Raw genomic sequence first — 15,291 nt, 5'->3', positions numbered from 1 at the left:
AGCTTTCATATTGTAAACACACACCGACAGCGACGCCACGACCACCAGGCTCTTCCTTAGAGAGGGACACACTCCCGCAGAGCTGACCCAAACCAACGTCGGTCGGTTCAGAATGAAACCCTAACTAACGTGTGTGTGACTATACACAGTGTACAAAACATTAGGAACAACTTCATAATGTTGAGATGGAGATTACAGTTACACTAACTACAGGTACACTACAGAGAGACTACAGTTACACTGACTACAGGTACACTGCAGAGAGACTACAGTTACACTACAGAGAGACTACAGGTACACTACAGAGAGACTACAGGTACACTACAGAGAGACTACAGTTACACTACAGAGAGACTACAGTTACACTACAGAGAGACTACAGTTACACTACAGAGAGACTACAGTTACACTACAGAGAGACTACAGTTACACTACAGAGAGACTACAGTTACACTACAGAGAGACTACAGTTACACTACAGAGAGACTACAGTTACACTAGAGAGAGACTACAGGTACACTACAGAGAGACTACAGTTACACTAGAGACTAGTTACACTACAGAGACTACAGGTACACTACAGAGAGACTACAGTTACACTACAGAGAGACTACAGTTACACTACAGAGAGACTACAGTTACACTACAGAGAGACTACAGTTACACTAGAGAGAGACTACAGGTACACTACAGAGAGACTACAGTTACACTAGAGACTAGTTACACTACAGAGACTACAGGTACACTACAGAGAGACAACAGTTACACTACAGAGAGACTACAGTTACACTGCAGAGAGACTACAGTTACACTACAGAGAGACTACAGTTACACTACAGAGAGACTACAGTTACACTACAGAGAGACTACAGTTACACTGCAGAGAGACTACAGTTACACTGCAGAGAGACTACAGTTACACTACAGAGAGACTACAGGTACACTACAGAGAGACTACAGGTACACAACAGAGCGACTACAGTTACACAACAGAGAGACTACAGGTACACTACAGAGAGACTACAGTTACACTACAGAGAGACTACAGTTACACTACAGAGAGACTACAGTTACACTACAGAGAGACTACAGTTACACTACAGAGAGACTACAGTTACACTACAGAGAGACTACAGTTACACTACAGAGAGACTACAGTTACACTACAGAGAGACTACAGTTACACTAGAGACTAGTTACACTACAGAGACTACAGTTACACTACAGAGAGACAACAGTTACACTACAGAGAGACTACAGTTACACTACAGAGAGACTAGTTACACTACAGAGAGACTACAGTTACACTACAGTTACACTACAGAGACTACAGTTACACTACAGAGAGACTACAGGTACACTACAGAGAGACTACAGTTACACTGCAGAGAGACTACAGTTACACTGCAGAGAGACTACAGTTACACTACAGAGAGACTACAGTTACACTAACTACAGTTACACTACAGAGAGACTACAGTTACACTACAGAGAGACTACAGGTACACTACAGAGACTACAGTTACACTAGAGAGAGACTACAGTTACACTACAGAGAGACTACAGGTACACTGCAGAGAGACTACAGTTACACTACAGAGAGACTACAGTTACACTACAGAGACTACAGTTACACTACAGAGAGACTACAGGTACACAACAGAGCGACTACAGTTACACTACAGAGACTACAGTTACACTACAGAGAGACTACAGGTACACTGCAGAGAGACTACAGTTACACTACAGAGACTACAGTTACACTACAGAGAGACTACAGGTACACTACAGAGAGACTACAGTTACACTACAGAGAGACTACAGTTACACTAACTACAGTTACACTACAGAGAGACTAGTTACACTACAGAGAGACTACAGTTACACTAGAGAGAGACTACAGGTACACTACAGAGAGACTACAGTTACACTACAGAGAGACTAGTTACACTACAGAGACTACAGTTACACTAACTACAGTTACACTACAGAGAGACTAGTTACACTACAGAGAGACTACAGTTACACTAACTACAGTTACACTACAGAGAGACTAGTTACACTACAGAGAGACTACAGTTACACTAGAGAGAGACTACAGGTACACTACAGAGAGACTACAGTTACACTACAGAGAGACTACAGTTACACTACAGAGAGACTACAGTTACACTACAGAGAGACTACAGTTACACTACAGAGAGACTACAGTTACACTACAGAGAGACTACAGTTACACTACAGAGACTACAGTTACACTACAGAGAGACTACAGTTACACTGCAGAGAGACTACAGTTACACTACAGAGAGACTACAGTTACACTACAGAGAGACTACAGTTACACTACAGAGACTACAGTTACACTACAGAGAGACTACAGTTACACTAACTACAGTTACACTACAGAGAGACTACAGTTACACTACAGAGAGACTAGTTACACTACAGAGAGACTACAGTTACACTAGAGAGAGACTACAGGTACACTACAGAGACTAGTTACACTACAGAGAGACTAGTTACACTACAGAGAGACTACAGTTACACTAACTACAGTTACACTTTAACACGCAGTCACACACACACGCAGTCGCATACACACGCAGTCGCACACACACGCAGTCGCACACACACGCAGTCACACACACACACATGCAGTCACACACACACACATGCAGTCACACACACACACACACGCAGTCACACACACACACACACGCAGTCACACACACACGCAGTCACACACACACACACGCAGTCACACACACACACACACACAGTCACACACAATTCTGCTCCCCCTCTCTCGTGCTCCAAAACTCAGAGGTGTCACAGTGTCGGCTCAGGGCTGCTGATTTACTAAGACACAGTTTTGGTGAGATGCTGCTGATTTACTAAGACATAGTTCTGGTGTGATGCTGCTGATTTACTAAGACATAGTTCTGGTGAGATGCTGCTGATTTACTAAGACATAGTTCTGGTGTGATGCTGCTGATTTACTAAGACATAGTTCTGGTGTGATGCTGCTGATTTACTAAGACATAGTTCTGGTGAGATGCTGCTGATTTACTAAGACATAGTTCTGGTGTGATGCTGCTGATTTACTAAGACATAGTTCTGGTGAGATGGCAGGCAGGGCTCCAATGATCAGACCCAGAGAAGAGGAAGGGGGGAGGGAGAAAGAGGGAGAAAGAAAAAGGGAGAGAGCCTTCGGAAGGTATTCAGAACCCTGACTTGTTCCACATTTTGTTACGTTACAGCCTTATTCTAAAATAGATTTTTTTTTAAATCCTAAGCAATCTACACACATTACACCATTATGACAAAGCGAAAAACAGGTTTTTAGAAATGTTTGCAAATGTATTAAAAACTAAAAACCAGATACCTTATTTACATAAGTATTCAGACCCTTTGCTATGAGACTCGAAATTGAGCTCAGGTGCATCCTGTTTCAATTGATCATCCTTGAGATGTTTCTACAACTTGATTGGCGTCCCCCTGTGGTAAATTCAATTGATTTGGAAAGGCACACACAAGTCTATATAAGGTCCCAAAGTTGACAGTGCATGTCAGAGCAACAACCAAGCCATGAGGTCGAAGGAATTGTCCGTAGAGAGAGACAGGATTGTGTCGAGGCACAAATCTAGGGAAGGGTACCAAAACATTTCTGCACAAATCATTCTTAAATGGAAGAAGTTTGGAACCACCAAGACTCTTCCTAGAGCTGGACGCATGGCCAAAATGAGCATTCGAGGGAGAAGGGAGTTGGTCAGGGAGGTGACCAAGAACCCGATGGTCACTGACAGAGGTCTTGAGTTCCTCTGTGGAGATGGGAGAACCTTCCAGAAGGACAACCATCTCTGCAGCACTCCACCAATCAGGCCTTTATGGTAGAGTGACCAGACGGAAGCCACTCCTCAGTAAAAGGCACATGACAGCCATCTTGGAGTTTGCCAAAAGGCCCCCAAAGACTCCAAAGACCATAATAAACAAGATTCTCTGGTCTGATGAAACCGAGATTGAACTCTTTGACCTGAATGCAAGAAACCTGGCACCATCCCTACAGTGAAGCATGGTGGTGGCAGCATCATGGTGGTGGCACCATCCCTACAGTGAAGCATGGTGGTGGCAGCATCATGGTGGTGGCACCATCCCTACAGTGAAGCATGGTGGTGGCAGCATCATGGTGGTGGCACCATCCCTACAGTGAAGCATGGTGGTGGCAGCATCATAGTGGTGGCAACATCCCTACAGTGAAGCATGGTGGTGGCAGCATCATGCTGTGGGGATGTTTTTCAGCGGCAGGGACTGGGAGACTAGTCAGGATCGAGGGAAAGATGAACGGAGCAAAGTACAGAGAGATCCTTGATGGAAACCTGCCCCAAAGCGCTCAGGACCTCAGACTGGGGCAAAGGTTCACCTTCCAACAGGACAACGACCCTAAGCACACAGCCAAGACAATGCAGGAGTGGCTTCGGGACAAGTCTCTGAATGTCCTTGAGTGGCCCAGCCAGAGACCTGACTTAAACCTGATCAAAGAGACCTGAAAATAGCTGTGCAGCGATCCTCCCCATCCAACCTGACAGAGTTTGAGAGGATCTGCAGAGAAAAATGGGAGAAACTCGCCAAATACAGGTGTGGCAAGCTTGTAGCATCATGCCCAAGAAGACAAGTCTGTAATCGCTGCGAAAGATGCTTCAAGAAAGTACTGAGTAAAGTGTCTCAATACTTAAATAAATATAAATATTAACAATTTCTATAAATTAGCAAACATTTCTAAAAACCTGTTTTTACTTTGTCATTATGGTGTATTGTGTGTAGATTGATGACGGGGGGGAAAAAACAATTTAATAGATTTTAGAATAAGGTTGTAACCTACCAAACTGTAGGAAAAGTCCAGGGGTCTGAACACTTTCCTAAGGCACTGTATACATATACACAGAGCGCGAGAGCGAAAGGCTTCATTCTGTCTTACCCCCTATAACTGGATGACCATATTCAGAACAGCTCATTAACTCCCTACACACACCCCATACACCATTCTAACCTAACATTAGGACAGCAACTAGGAAACAGTCTACAGCCCCTACCTACCACAGTGTGCTCCCCAACCCTGTAACCCTACCATTCCCCTGCCATCTACCCTTTAAACCTCCTGGATGTGCCCTGCAGAGAACTTCATCGCTTAACCCCGTCTGGACACAGTAGGAAATGGAAAGCCGGAGGGGCCAAAACACCTACGTCACACATTTAGCTTTTTTTCGACCTCCCTTTAGTCCATACTATTAACCCTTGACCTATTGACTTATAATGAAACAGGGAACTCTTCAACGTGCCTTTTGGGGTAGGGACTGTGTCTACACCACTACACCAGGTATGGTGGTAGCAGTATCATGCTGTGGGGATGTATTTCAGCAGCAGGGACTGGGAGACTAGTCAGGATCGAGGGAAAGATGAACGGAGCAAAGTACAGAGATATCCTTGATAAAATCCTGCTCCAGAGCGCTCAGGACCTCCGACTGGGGCGAAGGTCATCACACACACCAGCTAGGGGCTGTGCGAGGTACTACACCAGCTAGGGGCTGTGTGAGGTACTACACCAGCTAGGGGCTGTGCGAGGTACTACACCAGCTAGGGGCTGTGCGAGGTACTACACCAGCTAGGGGCTGTGCGAGGTACTACACCAGCTAGGGGCTGTGTGAGGTACTACACCAGCTAGGGGCTGTGCGAGGTACTACACCGGGTAGGGGCTGTGTGAGGTACTACACCAGCTAGGGGCTGTGCGAGGTACTACACCAGCTAGGGGCTGTGCGAGGTACTACACCAGCTAGGGGCTGTGCGAGGTACTACACCGGGTAGGGGCTGTGCGAGGTACTACACCATCTAGGGGTTGTGCGAGGTACTACACCAGCTAGGGGCTGTGCGGGGTACTACACCAGCTAGGGGCTGTGCGAGGTACTACACCAGCTAGGGGCTGTGCGAGGTACTACACCAGCTAGGGGCTGTGCGAGGTACTACACCGGGTAGGGGCTGTGCGAGGTACTACACCGGCTAGGGGCTGTGCGAGGTACTACACCAGCTAGGGGCTGTGCGAGGTACTACACCAGCTAGGGGCTGTGCGAGGTACTACACCGGCTAGGGGCTGTGCGAGGTACTACACCAGCTAGGGACTGTGCGAGGTACTACACCAGCTAGGGGCTGTGCGAGGTACTACACCAGCTAGGGGCTATGCGAGGTACTACACCAGGTAGGGGCTGTGCGAGGTACTACACCGGGTAGGGGCTGTGCGAGGTACTACACCAGGTAGAGGCTGTGCGAGGAATGTGGGAAGTATGGAGAGTGTGGAAAGTTGTGTGTAGGGTAAGTAGTGGTTGATTACCTTTTTTCATTGCCATAAGATTTCTGGGCAACTTTTGCATGCAGGATCAGGACAGTTTGGTCTCCTCGCTCCTTTAGGTAATTCCTCATCGCTTCTCTGTGAAGAAGACAGAGGAATGGGAAGAGGGAGAGATGAGAGAGAGGTTTGTTATTCATCCATTTATATAAACAAGTTATAGATGACAGAAGCGACATAGATTAAGTATACTGAACAAAAATATAGAAGCAACATGCAACAATTTCAACGATTTTACTGAGTTACAGTTCATATAAACAAATCACTCAATTTAAATAAATACATTAGGACCTAATCTATGGATTTCACGATTGGGCAGGGGCGCAGCCATGGATGAGCTTGGGAGGGCGTAGGTCCACCCACTGGGGAGCCAGGCCCAGCCAGTCAGAATGAGTTTTTCCCCACAAAAGGGCTTTGTTACAGATAGTTTCTCCTCAGCTGTCCGGGTGGCTGGTCTCAGATGAAGCTGGTGAAGAAGCCGGATGTGGACTGGTGTGGTTACACGTGGTCTGTGCTCATGAGGCCAGTTGGACGTACTGCCAAATTCTTTAAAAAGATGTTGGAGGCGGCTTATGGTAGAGAAATTAACATTCAATTCTCTGGCAACAGTTCTGGTGGACATTCCTGTAATGAGCATGTCAGTTGCAAGCTCCTTCAAAACTTGAGACATCTGTGCCATTGCATTGTGTGACAAAACTGCACATTTTAGCGTGGCCTGTTATTGTCCCCAGCACAAGGTGCAGCTGTGTAATGATCATACAGTTTAATCAGCTTCTTGATATGCCACACCTGTCAGGTGGATGAACTATCTTGGCAAAGGAGAAGTGCTCACTAACAGCGATGTAAGTGAGCACTTTTTGTACGAATGGAACATTTCTGGGATCTTTTATTTCAGCTCATGAAACCCAGGGACCAACACTTTACATGTTGCATTTATATTTTTGTTCAGTGTAGATTAAACCAAAAAACAGGAACATGAAAATTCATGTTCACTAAGACTAACATTTGAAACATGGAGAGACGGGAACATTTTGACAAGTTCCAGTTTGATTAGCCAATTCTCTGGTGTGCTGAAGGTTGTGTTGCTTACACACACACACACACACACTCTGCACACACAGACCGCTCACACACACTCTGCACACACACACACACTCTGCACACACAGACCGCTCACACACACTCTGCACACACACACACACACTCTGCACACACAGACCGCTCACACACACTCTGCACACACACACACACTCTGCACACACAGACCGCTCACACACACTCTGCACACACACACACACTCTGCACACACAGACCGCTCACACACACTCTGCACACACACACACACTCTGCACACACAGACCGCTCACACACACTCTGCACACACACACACACACTCTGCACACACAGACCGCTCACACACACACACACTCTGCACACACAGACCGCTCACACACACAGACCGCTCACACACACACACACAGACCGCTCACACACACACACACACACACACTCTGCACACCCAGACCGCTCACACACACACAGACACATGGACACACACAGTTTGGTGCCAAAAGCTATGTTCTCTCCAGCTGGGCTGACTGAAAGGAGGGAAAAATAAAACTCCAAAGCCCTGAGCTCACCACCAAAGAATCCACATCTCGTGTCAAAATGTTGCAAGGCCCGTGCTCCAATTACTTCTGTCACCTAAGCAAAAACATAAAATGGGTTTCCATCTCATTTTCAACTCTACTGATGGTTTTGGCACAACAAATGTTGCGTTATATAGCGAACGTGCCCACTCTGCGCTTAGCAACAATGCTCTTGCCAACTGCTACCAGGGTATAGTCTACATAATGAGATTATGGACAAAAGAGCAAGATTTCTATTTGTCAAACGGCAGCCAAGCGTCGATCATCATGTCACCAGAATGAGACCCTCGATATTTATTGTAAAGGAGCATCGAGCTCATCACCTAGCAACCCTGTGAAGTTCATTATAATAAACTGTCGTAGCGGGAGAACCGAACACCATGTCATCGTGTGACTAAGTTTACTTTGACGTGATGGTTATTATATCAATGTCTGCGCATAAAAGCATTTCCACCGCCATTTCTCGCATAATTAATTTTACCGGCACAAAAAGATCCCACCTTGTCTAGCGTATTTTGTTTTGTCAACATTTGGAAATTTGACCGACAAAATGTGCTGTTTCCATCAGGCCTGTCACAAAAAAATGTATCCGACGTACTTTACTGGCATAAAAAAGGTTGGATAGACACCTGGTTACTGTGTGTACTCGTTGAGAAGCACACAGCTAAAGATCTTCAGACTAGCAGGGGTCAAGGGTCACCCTGAGCAGACGCAATGGCCCATTTGCACAGATGTCAGTGTCACCTGACACGTCCAGGGACACAGAAAGGGAGTCATACACATACATTAGGGCTGGGCGATATGGCCAAAATACCATATCACTAGAATAGTTTTTTGACAGGATGATGCTATTTGACGGGATGATGCTGTTTGACCGGGGTGATGCTATTTGACCGGGGTGATGCTATTTGACCGGGGTGATGCTATTTGACCGGGGTGATGCTATTTGACCGGGGTGATGCTATTTGACCGGGGTGATGCTATTTGACCGGGGTGATGCTATTTGACCGGGGTGATGCTATTTGACCGGGATGATGCTATTTGACCGGGATGATGCTATTTGACCGGGATGATGCTATTTGACCGGGATGATGCTATTTGACCGGGATGATGCTATTTGACCGGGATGATGCTATTTGACCGGGATGATGCTATTTGACCGGGATGATGCTATTTGACCGGGATGATGCTATTTGACCGGGATGATGCTATTTGACCGGGATGATGCTATTTGACCGGGATGATGCTATTTGACCGGGATGATGCTATTTGACCGGGATGATGCTATTTGACCGGGATGATGCTATTTGACCGGGATGATGCTATTTGACCGGGATGATGCTATTTGACCGGGATGATGCTATTTGACCGGGATGATGCTATTTGACCGGGATGATGCTATTTGACCGGGATGATGCTATTTGACCGGGATGATGCTATTTGACCGGGATGATGCTATTTGACCGGGATGATGCTATTTGACCGGGATGATGCTATTTGACCGGGATGATGCTATTTGACCGGGATGATGCTATTTGACCGGGATGATGCTATTTGACCGGGATGATGCTATTTGACCGGGATGATGCTATTTGACCGGGATGATGCTATTTGACCGGGATGATGCTATTTGACCGGGATGATGCTATTTGACCGGGATGATGCTATTTGACCGGGATGATGCTATTTGACCGGGATGATGCTATTTGACCGGGATGATGCTATTTGACCGGGATGATGCTATTTGACCGGGATGATGCTATTTGACCGGGATGATGCTATTTGACCGGGATGATGCTATTTGACCGGGATGATGCTATTTGACCGGGATGATGCTATTTGACCGGGATGATGCTATTTGACCGGGATGATGCTATTTGACCGGGATGATGCTATTTGACCGGGATGATGCTATTTGACCGGGATGATGCTATTTGACCGGGATGATGCTATTTGACCGGGATGATGCTATTTGGGCGGGATGATGCTATTTGGGCGGGATGATCCTACTTGGCGGGATGATCCTACTTGGCGGGATGATCCTACTTGGCGGGATGATCCTACTTGGCGGGATGATCCTACTTGGCGGGATGATCCTACTTGGCGGGATGATCCTACTTGGCGGGATGATCCTACTTGGCGGGATGATCCTACTTGGCGGGATGATCCTACTTGGCGGGATGATCCTACTTGGCGGGATGATCCTACTTGGCGGGATGATCCTACTTGGCGGGATGATCCTACTTGGCGGGATGATCCTACTTGGCGGGATGATCCTACTTGGCGGGATGATCCTACTTGGCGGGATGATCCTACTTGGCGGGATGATCCTACTTGGCGGGATGATCCTACTTGGCGGGATGATCCTACTTGGCGGGATGATCCTACTTGGCGGGATGATCCTACTTGGCGGGATGATCCTACTTGGCGGGATGATCCTACTTGGCGGGATGATCCTACTTGGCGGGATGATCCTACTTGGCGGGATGATCCTACTTGGCGGGATGATCCTACTTGGCGGGATGATCCTACTTGGCGGGATGATCCTACTTGGCGGGATGATCCTACTTGGCGGGATGATCCTACTTGGCGGGATGATCCTACTTGGCGGGATGATCCTACTTGGCGGGATGATCCTACTTGGCGGGATGATCCTACTTGGCGGGATGATCCTACTTGGCGGGATGATCCTACTTGGCGGGATGATCCTACTTGGCGGGATGATCCTACTTGGCGGGATGATCCTACTTGGCGGGATGATCCTACTTGGCGGGATGATCCTACTTGGCGGGATGATCCTACTTGGCGGGATGATCCTACTTGGCGGGATGATCCTACTTGGCGGGATGATCCTACTTGGCGGGATGATCCTACTTGGCGGGATGATCCTACTTGGCGGGATGATCCTACTTGGCGGGATGATCCTACTTGGCGGGATGATCCTACTTGGCGGGATGATCCTACTTGGCGGGATGATCCTACTTGGCGGGATGATCCTACTTGGCGGGATGATCCTACTTGGCGGGATGATCCTACTTGGCGGGATGATCCTACTTGGCGGGATGATCCTACTTGGCGGGATGATCCTACTTGGCGGGATGATCCTACTTGGCGGGATGATCCTACTTGGCGGGATGATCCTACTTGGCGGGATGATCCTACTTGGCGGGATGATCCTACTTGGCGGGATGATCCTACTTGGCGGGATGATCCTACTTGGCGGGATGATCCTACTTGGCGGGATGATCCTACTTGGCGGGATGATCCTACTTGGCGGGATGATGCTACTTGGCGGGATGATGCTACTTGACGGGATGATCCTACTTGACCGGATGATGCTTTTTGGCGGGTAGATGCTATTTGACCGGATGATGCTATTTGACCGGATGATGCTATTTGGCCGGATGATGCTACTTGGCGGGATGATGCTACTTGGCGGGATGATGCTACTTGGCGGGATGATGCTACTTGGCGGGATGATGCTACTTGGCGGGATGATGCTACTTGGCGGGATGATGCTATTTGGCGGGATGATGCTACTTGGCGGGATGATGCTACTTGGCGGGATGATGCTATTTGGCGGGATGATGCTATTTGGCGGGATGATGTTGTTTGACCGGATGATGCTATTTGGCGGTATTTGAGGTTTTTGAATAATACAAGTTCTATGAGTAGTGCTTGACCTTAGACACATACATTTTAAGTGTTTTCTGCATTCTGATTGTTTTATACTGTTCAATGAAACTTCAACCAAAAGGTGATATTGCAACAACAACAAAAATGTTTTAACCTTTATTTATCTAGGCAAGTCAGTTATGAACAAATTCTTATTTTCAATGACAGCCTAGGAACAGTGGGTTAATTGCCTTGTTCAGTGATAGAACGACAGGTTTTTACCTTGTCAGCTCAGGGATACGATCTTGCAACTTTCGGTTACAAGTCCAACGCTCTAACCACTAGACTACCTGCCGCCCCTACACTCTAACCACCAAGCTACACTCTAACCACTAGGCTACCTGCCGCCCCAATTGCGATTGGACTTGTGTGAACTGTTGAGTGAACTGTTGTAATCATGGAAATTATTAGGGGTAATTGTGGGAATGATCATTCTAATTCTATAGTTAGAATGTAATACTGGGCACTTTGAACACAGTATTGTTTGACATAACAATGAATGAAAAAGCCATGGAGGCATTATTGTGACAGGGGTAGGAACCAAAGTGTTGCTCAGTTTTTCCCAGGGGAGTGGGACCCTAGAAACTTTGGCTACATTAAATGTTCTCTTACTTCATGTAGTTAACATATTCATGCGTCCCCTATTTCTCTCGGATTTAGAAGATACGGTCGCACAAACAACATGCTGATTTAGGCCTCCGCCAGCACTGCTATCAGGCTGTATTAGCTAAATAGCTAGCCAACTAACGCAGCTAGCTAGAGATTAGCAGCTAACACTGTTTTATCCACAACTTGATAAAAAAAATAAACAAACTTGCCGTTTGCAGACAGTAAGACATACAAAGTAATAGTGTAATTATAGAACGCTTGTGGATCTATATTAAGAAGCGGGAAACAGCATCGTTGTCATCAACATATTGTTGCATCTGCTACACAGACTGAATTAGAACGGTTGGCAAATTATCTTGTGGTCGAAAAACATCAACTGCACTCCATGAGCGACCAGGGGCGGGTGGCGTATCACATTTAACAAACCATACATTGGTTATAGACGGGCAAGTAAAAAACAAATCTGGTCCATGCATCAATAGTGGTGTCTAGTAAAATACAGTATACCACACAGTCCACACACACACACCACACAGTCCACACACACACACACACACACACAGTCCACACACACACACACCACACCGCCAACACACACACACACCACACCGTCCACCACACCGTCCACACACACACACCGTCCACACACCACACCACACAGTCCACACACACACACCACACAGTCCACACACACACCACACAGTCCACACACACACACACCACACAGTCCACCACACAGTGCACACACACACCACACAGTCCACCACACAGTGCACACACACACACTAGACAGGCCTATTTTACGGAAAGCCATTAGCCCCCTGAACCACGAGAGGGAGGGATAGAAAGAGGGAGGCAGGGAACCACAGGTTACTACACTTCACTAACCCTTAGTGGAAATACCAAGGGCAGAGACGGATGGAAAGAAAACAGACCACTCTGCGGTGCCTATAATCATCTGAGAGAACAGAACAGAGAGAACAGATTCTAAACCTAAGCCAAGACTTAATGATTTTTCTTTCTTTCAATGAGTTGAAAATGGACACCACTCTGTGGTGCCTATAATCATCTGACTGACACCACTCTGCAGTGCCTATAATCATCTGACTGACACCACTCTGCAGTGCCTATAATCATCTGACTGACACCACTCTGCAGTGCCTATAATCATCTGACTGACACCACTCTGCAGTGCCTATAATCATCTGACTGACACCACTCTGCGGTGCCTATAATCATCTGACTGACACCACTCTGCAGTGCCTATAATCATCTGACTGACACCACTCTGCAGTGCCTATAATCATCTGACTGACACCACTCTGCAGTGCCTATAATCATCTGACTGACACCACTCTGCGGTGCCTAGAATCATCTGACGGACACCACTCTGCAATGCCTATAATCATCAGACTGACACCACTCTGCGGTGCCTAGAATCATCTGACGGACACCCCTCTGTGGTGCCTATAATCATCTGATGCTACAGTGATCTCCTCCAATGACATTTCTACATGTTGCTTTGGCATGTCACTGGGCGTGTACCCACGCACACACACACATGAACCCACAGCCCTGACTGATTACAGGGGAACACACTCGCTCAGCTCAGAACATGGTCATGTCATGCTCACAGGGTGTCATTGGACACCGCTGATACTGATTGTGACCTTCCTGTCGAGAGGCTGACATCAGATATAAGACTAAGATGGAAAAGAGATGCGGAATTAACGTGACCCCTAGACACTGGTCTGAGGACAGTTTTGCACTTCCCTGCCTAATGGTCACGATTTGGATATGTGGTGGCTAGGCTGATCCTGGATCTGTGCCTAAGTGACAACTTCTAGAAGGGGGAAAAAATAAGAGAAAAAACTGAGTTGTCATATCGGCGAAGCTATTTTGTAGTTTGTTTTTCTCGTTGGTCAGTTGTGTTTGTAGCTAGTACCTTGAGTTGCCAGAGCAGGGGGAAATGAAACCTCCAGATTTCACCCTAAAGATGAGACTTTTGAGGAAGTGTGTGGGTTAAGATTCACACCAGTGTGTTGTTGCCACCTCGCCAATATGGCCGCCGCCCTGTGGATGACTGGAAGTAAACTTCCCTATTTGCTGTTGGATCAGAGCTGACTGGCGGAGATGGCCTCAGAGCTAACCAAGAAAGAACGAATGAAAGACAGAGAGAAGAGATTGCTGCTGCATCTAGAGTAGAAAATAGACCGTTTTCTTTTACCTCACAAGCACTGGTTGATTGTAAAGCTGGGAATTGCCAGGGACCTTATGATACAAAATTATCGCAAAACTTAGTTGCAGATACGATATGTATTGACATTCTCATGATTCAATATGTATTGAGATTCGATACTCTGTGATTTTATTACGATTCGATGTTCCAAACATATTGCTCATCGTATGTCTGCTGCACAAGAACAAGAGAGAGCCATGAGAAAACCAGTTTTGATCAGTCATGGAAATAACTTCAAGATGGAGAACAAGCTATGAAGAAAAAAAATACAGGTTTCGGTGGAGGTTCAGCAAACTAGCGCAAAAATAATATTGCAATATAGTCAAAAATAATATTGCTATATATTGTCAAAAATAATATTGCAATATATTGTCAAAAATAATATTCCGATATGTAACTATCGATTTTTTCCCCCATCACTAGTTGATAGTTAAAAGTAGGATTAGAGTGTAACATGACTGTTCTCCACAAAAACGATGGGATATTCCAAAAGAAAATATTGGTCAAAAACCAATGAATGCATTTCAATCCTGGTTACAAATGGTTGGTCCTATAGTAAGAGTGTTGTCCCATGTTTCAAAATCTTCTTGGTTCAGAAGTTCATACTAACAGTCCTGGAGGACGACTGTTGGTTAAGATGTGGTTGTTGTCATAGAACATTTGTGTGTGTGTGAAGGCAGTGAAGGGAGCCCCATTAATCTCTTACACCCCTGGAGGGGCCA

The 15,291-nt window shown here is 46.5% G+C and overlaps 1 protein-coding gene across 1 annotated transcript in view; it reads right to left on the bottom strand.

Annotated features, from left to right (window-relative positions):
• rbpjb (recombination signal binding protein for immunoglobulin kappa J region b) overlaps positions 1 to 15,291 on the bottom strand; it is a 100,925-nt gene that overhangs the window by 25,160 nt on the left and 60,474 nt on the right. Inside the window, exon 3 of the mRNA XM_055938979.1 lies at positions 6,383 to 6,478. Coding sequence (XP_055794954.1) covers positions 6,383 to 6,478 — 96 coding nt within the window. The remainder of the gene's footprint in view (positions 1 to 6,382; positions 6,479 to 15,291) is intronic.

The sequence above is a fragment of the Salvelinus fontinalis genome, chromosome 11 (assembly GCF_029448725.1).
Source record: "Salvelinus fontinalis isolate EN_2023a chromosome 11, ASM2944872v1, whole genome shotgun sequence".
In the NCBI taxonomy this organism is placed as follows: Eukaryota; Metazoa; Chordata; class Actinopteri; order Salmoniformes; family Salmonidae; genus Salvelinus; species Salvelinus fontinalis.
This window is presented reverse-complemented; position numbering and strand designations above follow the sequence as displayed.